The following is an 8979-nucleotide window of genomic DNA, read 5'->3' as shown; positions in this document are numbered from 1 at the left end:
CTTATTAAAAAAGTTTTCATTTTATCTCCAACTTCCAATGTTAACCAATCATAATCATTTAAAAAAAAAGATGATTCACCTGGTACGTGCCCCACTACCAGTTCTGCAGGAGGTGTGCATGTCAAAAGGTTGCGCCCCTAAAGTATGCTCTCTCTTATATCAAATCCTGGACCCACCCCTGACTTAAAGAGAGAAGGTTAAAAAACAATATCCGTATGTCAAATATAAAGAACCCTATTATAACTGCGTCAAGGAATATTTTACTTCTGTGTTTTGCTCCTCTGCAAAGTGAACAGACAGAAGTTACCTTGGTTAACACTACCTTTATTATGCCCTCCTTCGAAGACAATTCCTGGACGTATGGTCATCAAACTTGACATGAAGGTTGGGCCTGACCAGTAGATGACCCCTATTGATTTTAGGGCTCATCGGGTCAAAGGTCAAAGTGACCTTTAATGGTAAAATAATTTTAAAGCTTGTCTGAGTGATAACTCAACAGTGCCTAGACCTATGGTCATCAAATTTGATATGGAAGTTGGGCCTGACAAGTAGATCACCCCTATTGTTTTTGGGGGTTATTGGGCCAAAGGTCAAGTTCACAGTGACCTTGAAGTGAAAAAGGTTGTCGGTGTGGTAACTTGACAATGCCTGCACCCATAGCCCTCAAACTTGACTTGGAGGTTGGGCCTGACCAGTAGATGACCCCTATTGTTTTTGGGGGTCATCGAGCATAAGGTCAAGGTCACAGTGACCTTGAACAGTATAAGGTTGTCTGAGTGATTAATCGACAATGCCTGCACCCATGTCCTTCAAACTTGACTTGGAGGTTGGGCCTGACCAGAAGATGGCCCCTATTGATTTAAGGAGTCATTGGGCCAAAGGTCAATGCCACAGTGACCTTGAATAATAAAATGTTGTCCAAGTGATACCTCGACATATGCCTGCACCCATGGCCCTCAGACTTGACTTAATAGTTGGCCTTGACCAGTAGATGACCCCTATTGATTTTAGGGGTCAAAGGTCAAGGTCACAGTGACCTTGAAAGCAAACTCGACAATTCCTAGACCTATGGTCATCAAACTTGACATGAAGGTTGGGCCTGACCAGTAGATGACCTTTTTTGACTTTGGGGGTCATCGAGCCAAGGTCAAGGCCACAGTTTCCTTTAATGCAAAAAATATAACAAATCTTCTTTCAGTGGTATCTCAAAAAATGCCTGAACCTATGATCATCAAACTTGACATGGAAGTTGGGATTGACCATAAGATGACCCTTATTGATTTTAGGAGTCATCGGGTCAAAGGTCAAGTTCACAGTGACCTTGAATGCGAAAATGATTCGAGTGATAACTCTACAATGCCTGCACTCATGGCCCTCAAACTTGACTTGGAGCTGCGTCTGACCTGTAGACAACCTCTTATGATTTTAGGGTCATCGGGTCAAAGGTCAAGTTCACTGTGACCTTGAATGCGAAAATGTTTCGAGTGATAACTCTACAATGCCTGCTTCCATGGCCCTCAAACTTGACTTGCAGCTGTGTCTGACCTGCAGACGACCCCTTATGATTTTAGGGGTCGTCGGGTCAAAGGTCAAGGTCACAGTCACCTTGAACGAAAAAATCTTGTCTGTGTGATAACTTGTTAATGCCTGCCCCCATGGCCCTCAAACTTGACATTTAGGTTCATGGTGACCAGCTGATGACTCCTATGGATTCTGAGGTCATACAGTCAAAGGTCATGGTCATAACACACTCTATCCTCACACTTTGAATGGTCATAATCTTAAAACTGCCTCAACGGCATCCAATGTCAGTGACAAATCAGCTGTCATTTCGGTCCATGCATATTTCATTCAATTGTCCATATAATCCTGACAACATGGCGCTCGGGGGGGGGGGGGGGGGATTATGTTTGACAAACATCTCTTGTTCTTAACTGACATGCAATAGTGTATAGCAGTGTCGCATGGAACCCCTGTTTAATGTTCCTCTCGGAATATCGCTATTATTTTTGCGGTGATGAGGATCTGCCACAACCCATCAAGGGGACGCATTGTGACGAGGCTTCTGTATGTATTTATTTAGACCTTGTGTTCAAGGATAACCTGTGAAAAGGGCAGCACAGGAAAGAGACAGTGGTGGGATACAAGGAAGTCCGGGTGCGATACCCTTGCTCTTATTTGAAGGGACCCCTTAGTTCTTTTACGTGCTCAGTGTAAAGCACCGATATACGGGGGAACAACTTTCCTGGGTTAAACCAGTACTGAGTTCACCACTTTTCCATGCAGTACCATTTTAATGCCTAGCGCTAGGCAAGAGAACTACTTGTACCAACTTTTAATGTATTTCGGTATGATGCGGCCAGGGATTTATCCCACGACATTCCGCTCTGTAGGCGGACGCCTTAACCACTCGGCCAGAGAGACGGTTAATTATAATAAATACTTAAAGCTTCAGTTATTAAATTTAAACAAAAAGCAAACATTATGGTCCTCAATTTCATTTTATACAGATTTGTTCATAGACAGACATTATAAGTGGATGAAACATTGCTAAAGAGCAAACTCAATCAGCTGTTAATGTTTACAAAATTTAATAAATATCCTGTTGCGAGTCCTTTTGCACTGCGTGTTTATTTTGTGCAATTTTTTTTTTTCTTAAAATTATATTGTCTGAGGTAGGAAGCTGAAACTTTAGGCATACAAAACATTGTACTTGTACAATAAATTATATCTTTACAAATGTGGATAAATCGTAAATAAAAAAGTATATATTTGTAATAATGCAACGTGCCGTGGTAGAACCTCTGAAAGCCAAAACATGCTGTGGGTATCACAGGCAGCAGACCCTCCCCATGGCATCCCCCCAACCACCCCAAGAAAGAAAATTCAAGTCCAAAAATAATTTGAACATGATCATGACCAGAACCTCAGTATCAACCATAAATGACACCAACATTCTACCAACACATGGGGGAACTTTCAAATGATATCAAGTTTTTGTGAAAAATTATCATGTTCCAGTTTTGGTCATGAGTAATAAAATGACCAGAGTAGGGGTGTGGCCACATACTGATAGGGTTGGTCATGTCAACGTAACTGCCGCAAGTGTTCGTGTAAATGCGTAAGGGGACGCAATTCAGTATTCCTTATGTAAATTGATGACGACACCGGCAAGACGACTCGTCAAAAATAAATGTTTACATTGGAAACGTAGTAAAGGGAACGTAGATTCCTTTATTATATTGTATATAAACCCAAGTCAAATATGAATGGTAAGTATCCCAATGTGTATTCTATTGCTTGTGTTCTTTCAAGTTTCACAGACGTTTAGATGTGTTTGATATATAAATAAACATGTAACAACAGTTGATTGTTTTCGGATCAGTTCAGTTTCGGATAATCTAATTTATAGTCCAATTTATAAGACGTGCGTTATGTTAGAAGTTATATTTAATTCAAGACATGTAATTGATGTTAAGTATGTGCACCACTTTTCTGTTGGTTTTACTGTTGATACATTAATTGAGACAAAGGAAAAGGGACGGAAAGAAAAGGAAGACTTGCTATGCTTGATGAGATCAGTCATGATTATAAGCCACATGTTGTATTTATGAATGTGCAGGTGTGGTGACGAAGAACCTGTTAAAGTCTAAAAGTGGGGAATTTGACCTGGAGAGCATTCACACAGTCTGTCTTATAGAACACGGTTAGTAAATCTTGGAATTAATTTGTTCTAAGCAATGATATTATTAGCTACAATAATGCGCAAGAACTTTTTAAACATCGCCAAAACAAAAATCGTACAAGTCTCTGAAGCGACTGTTCATAATTATTATGGATTACAATTTTATGTATATTTTGTACTCAATTATCGCATTGGAAGGATTTTTGTAAGAACAATCTTTGGGCATAAATATGAATAGTCCATATAAACAGCCGCTTCAGAGTTTTTGATTATTTTTGTGTTGGCGACTCTTCGTTATAGGGAACACAATAAATATCACAAGCTTTTCAATGTCAATGACATGATTTAAACAACATCATTTTTTTGTGTGAACAATAATAGGTTCAATGGACAATTAAGATATTGCATTGGTTTGGGATAATTTTAATCACATACAGTATAGTATCCATATTAAAAAGATGTTTGAAATTTTGATCTTAAATTAATGAAGTAAGATGTTAAAATCTTGTCAAAATACATGTGTACAGTATTTTTATACATATTTATGGTTGCAGACCTGAGTGACCTGGGATGTATCGGAGAGTGTTCAAGTCTGGAGAGACTTGATCTGTCCTACAACTCCTTCACTAAGCTACTCAGACTGGCTGGGCTCGAAAAGCTACAGTACCTGAACTTGGCTGCCAACAGAATCACCTCCCTTGGTTAGTCTGACAATTAACATGCTGCACTTTGATACAAAGTATAAATATTCATAACTGTTATAAACCAATGCAAATTACTTGTCACATGACAACCCTGAACTAACAAAATTCATTTTTAATGCATGTCCAACATAACTTAAAACAAACAAACTAGGTCAAATCAAATTATCAGATCAAAGTGTTTAATGTCAATTAAACAAAATTGTATTATTTGCTAAAGGTGTTGCGCTAATTTATTCATAGTATAATACTTGCATCAAGAATTACATATGCAGTTCAAGCTATTTTTTTTTTATTTACAATAGACTTGGGGAATGTATTAAAAGGTCTTGCTAGCTATATGATTTTGCGATATTTGCTTTAACATTTATGATATATTGCAATTATTGATGAACATGTTGTTTATTGAACGGAAAGATAAATAAGGTACATGACCATTGACAACATACACAATATTTTGAGATGGCAAAGAGTAAATATACAGCATTAAATGCAGTATACTACATGTAGTATAGTTTCTTTTTTAATTTTATTTTCAGAGGGACTCCAAGCATTGGACAATTTGGAAACTTTAAACATATCGGGAAATTTAATTGGAGGGTAAGTCAAAAACATCAGAGTTAATATTTAGAAAATTGCAAACACTTCCAACAACATGATACAGTATATGTATCCATTATAAAAAACAAACACTAAATATGTGCATGTATTTCATTGAATACAAGATTTCCCTTCCATTGATAGAAGTATCTTTTTATCCATTTTGCTCTGTTAATTGCTACTATTTGTAAGATTCAGTAACAACCATTGTATATCAGTTATTATTATTATTTGATATATGTTTTGATGTTAAAAGCTTATATGGCAAATAACTATTGTTTATGCTACACTAAACAGTGAACAGCATGTAGAGTAATAAATGATTGACTTAGTCCTATACGAATCATTATCTTATAGAGTGGAGGTCTTGCGGTGTCTAACAGGGCTAAGTAAGCTGAGAAGCTTGAGGTTGCGGGACAATACTCTGGGTCTGTCTAACCCTGTTTGTATGAACAACACCTATGTGGCCGATGTGTGTGCCATGTTTCCCGACCTCCTAACCTTGGACGGTGGGTGATGCTTTATGCTTTTTATACTAGAAATTTATGTTTTTAAAGGGTGATTATTTTTTGTGTAAATGAAAATACTTGTAAACTTCGATTGGAATTGTGTCACAGTATATAATGTATTAGCATGTAACTGTTAATGTTGATGCATTAAATGCAGTGATGCAGAGAAATTAAAGAAAATTTATGAAAAAGTTTATACTCCGGGTAAAAATTATGAGATGCATTTACCAGGAGACAAAGTAGTAAACTTTTGTTTATAAATATTAAATGATCATACTAATTTCCATTTGTAAAAAGTCTTTGGTGGCATTGACTTTTCCAGGTGAGAGGGTGTCTGGAAGAGGCAGTGAGGTCTTCAAAATGTTCAAACACATTGAGGATGGTCTGGCAGGTGAGTCAATTTCTCCATACTAAACAGTTTGTAGGCTCATCAATACCAGAATTTGTTCAATGCTGACAATGGCTTTTAAAAAAAATGTTAAAATTTCTTTAATATACATCAGGGATAATTTTGTTGTCAAATTGATCGTCTGTTTTGTTGCATTTGACAGCAGTGTCGATCTTAAGATGAACCCTGACACATGAGCAACTACCACATTGTCATCTATTTTCTGTGATCTCACATTTTCTCTTTTCGTTTTTAAAATGCTAATTAATGACCTTCACAAATATTAAGTAGCTTTTCAAATATTGCTCTAACATGTAGAAGAATTCAATGAAGACATCAAAAGATTGTATTGCATCTTTGTGAAAACGAAACATTGCTAAATTTGTATATGTATCCGATAAAGTTGTATCCTAAGATATTGTTGCCTAAGAAAGCACATATAATATTTTACAATTAAAAAAATGAAATTCATTTGACTGGTTTCAAACAGTTTCCTGAATGTACTACTTCACCTCTGCAGCTCGGTCAGATGATGTTGGAAGCAGGAACTACTCAGTGGAATCGTGGGTACCAGACAATTTCTGGGAACCATCCAGGAAGTTTGAGGAATCCATTATGGGAGACGCACAGCAGCAACTTGAAGGTTGGTTTCATGACATTACTGAATTTCTAGCTAGCTTCACTCACAGCTTTTTAGCTTGTCAGTTTTTCAAAAATAGAGGTTGAGGCATAGTTATAGCTTTGGTGTGGTTTTCGTCGCCATGTAAAAACATGAACCTTGGTCATGGTTAAAACATCAAATTAAATCAGAATCAGATATCTACTGGGAGATTTGCCAGTAGATATCTTCAAATTGGGAAGTTTTTATACTTTTCTGAAAATATCACCAAACAGCAATTGGCAGATACTCATTTGAACCTTATTTTGTAACTCTAAGCCTAGTCAATTATTTTTCAATAGTGTTGATTATGCTTTAGGGCCCAAAAAGTAATTTCCTGTCACACATTGAAATAATCATGAACATTTAAACTTTTGATGCTGTTATATTATTGTTACACACATTTTTTTACATGACATTAATTCTTTCAATTTCTAACTCTTAAAGAATATTCTACTAGTATGTCAAATCTACAAATATTACATTTTGTATCTATATCAGATTTACTATCCTCATGTACGAGACTGTCAAATACAGCGGACGAGAAGCTGAATCAACTGAAATCACCTTCCTGACAAAACCAGCTGTCTACACAAGTCTTCAAGAAACATTCTTCAATGAGACCAGTAATGGCATTAAAGTGATGGTGCTGAAGGTCTTGGAATGACAATGTTAAGCATCAGGAAAGAAAATGTACTCATTCTTCAACATGATCTATTTTTTATGGAGAAATCAGTTGGAGGTACTGTCAAAGCCTTGGGTGTTTTGTCATCATTACGCAAAGTTTTCTACTACTGCATGTCATGACTTGAGCAATCAAGAAAAATATTTTAAAACTAAGGCCGATTGTTTAGAACCTTTCTTGTTAATGTCATGCTCTGGAACTGAAATGGACAATTTTTTTATTGCAGTACGTGTATTTCTTACATGAGTTTGGGCACCTGTTTCAACCGTTGTTTTATCCTAATATTTCAGCTGTTACAAAACAGTTCACCTTTTAAAGTAACAACAATGCTGTTATCAACATTGTTAACTTTAAACTTTAACAAAGTTCTAAACAATTGGCCATTGATAAGAAAGAATTATCAGCTGTTAGAATCCCTGTATCATATTGCTATAGATACTTTTAGTAACAATCATCTTTGGCAGCCGCTGTACTTTCTTTATTCCAATTCATACAAACCATGGGAAAATTAACTGACAATATCACATTAATACGAATATGCACAAGAGACAAATCTTCTTCCAATGAAATCGCATGTTACACTTAATATTCCTTAATAACCCTGTACTGTCAGTCGTCTCTGCAGGCGAGTGGTCAAAGTGGCTGGTTCAAAATTTGTAGTGATCAGACCGAATGAGGTCAATTCGAGCATTCGACAGAAAACTTAATTGAAAAGAGTGTCCGTGCATAATGTCAGATTTCTAGAGAAGTTTCATTGTGGAACCTATGAATATGCCTCATTAATTAATGATGAGTTTTTCTTAGCCAATTCACCAGCAGTACACAGCGAAGCATAGTGCATATAAGTGTATCAGGAGGTATCTGAAAATGAGTTACAATTGACTAATATTTTCCAATTTTTGTGATAATGAACATTAACACCGAATAAGCATAAGACTGACACATCACTGTATATTTTATATCAAATGTGTATAAACCGTAGTACACATATTTGTTGTATGTACATGTATATATGCAAATTATTTATATCTTGTTATCTTAGATAACCAAACAAAATGATATCTGTGATATGTTCATGAATTATATTGATATGTTCATGAATTATATTGATTCAATAAACTAATAAACTACAACTTTCTGATTCTTCACTTGGTTTGAAAAATGAACTCTATAAACGAACACAGCCAAGAATTAGATATGCCGAAAAGATTTATTACCTCATTTTGGTCCTGCACGCCATTTCCCCCACACTTATAAACTGCCCTTTTTAACAAGTCTAATCATTCATCGGCCAACAGTTGTTCTAAGATAGTGTACAGTCAATTTGGAATGATAAGACAAATTGTCACAAGAACTGATAAAATTTCAACAAAATAGGACTAGAAACAAGTCGACTGGATTAATCTTGATTATTGCCATGCTTTTGGAGGTTTTATATTCCAGGTTTGGTAAAGATTACAAATGTGGGGTAATAAAATAGATAGCGGATAGTGAATGTTTTGGTCAAAGAATACAACAGCTATAATTATGAGCTAGCAAAACCTGTCCCAAGACAAGTTATTTACATTAATACCATGTTCAGATAAGCAATGCATAAAATAAGGAGAATTTTGTCAACTGTAACACAACAGTTTATAAAGCAATCCTTCTGCTTATTGTTAAAGTATGAGGCATTATGACACATTCTTACTATGGTAAGTTTGGTAAAAATGAGATAATACCCCAAGGACGATGGAAAATAACGTGGATGGCA

General features: G+C 36.0%; 1 protein-coding gene across 1 annotated transcript; it reads left to right on the top strand.

Moving 5' to 3' along the window:
• Positions 1–3168: 3168 nt before the first annotated feature.
• Positions 3169–8327, top strand: LOC128228861 (leucine-rich repeat-containing protein 61-like). Its single transcript, XM_052940387.1, has 8 exons — positions 3169–3272; positions 3623–3706; positions 4240–4386; positions 4926–4986; positions 5344–5495; positions 5818–5886; positions 6404–6526; positions 7043–8327. Exons 1-8 carry the CDS (start codon positions 3266–3268, stop codon positions 7114–7116), a joined length of 717 nt encoding a protein of 238 aa, XP_052796347.1. The 5' UTR covers positions 3169–3265; the 3' UTR covers positions 7117–8327.
• The last annotated feature ends 652 nt before the right edge of the window (positions 8328–8979 follow it).

The sequence above is a fragment of the Mya arenaria genome, chromosome 3 (genome assembly GCF_026914265.1).
Source record: "Mya arenaria isolate MELC-2E11 chromosome 3, ASM2691426v1".
Lineage (NCBI taxonomy): Eukaryota > Metazoa > Mollusca > Bivalvia > Myida > Myidae > Mya > Mya arenaria.
The sequence above is the reverse complement of the archived record's forward strand: the minus strand, read 5'-3'. Positions and strand labels throughout refer to the sequence as shown.

Excerpts from the sequence above, each read along its gene's own strand:
- LOC128228861 (XM_052940387.1), top strand. Across the intron at positions 4,987-5,343 it reads TCGGGAAATTTAATTGGAGG|AGTGGAGGTCTTGCGGTGTC; the intron begins GTAAGTCAAAAA and ends ATTATCTTATAG. Across the intron at positions 6,527-7,042 it reads CGCACAGCAGCAACTTGAAG|ATTTACTATCCTCATGTACG; the intron begins GTTGGTTTCATG and ends TATCTATATCAG.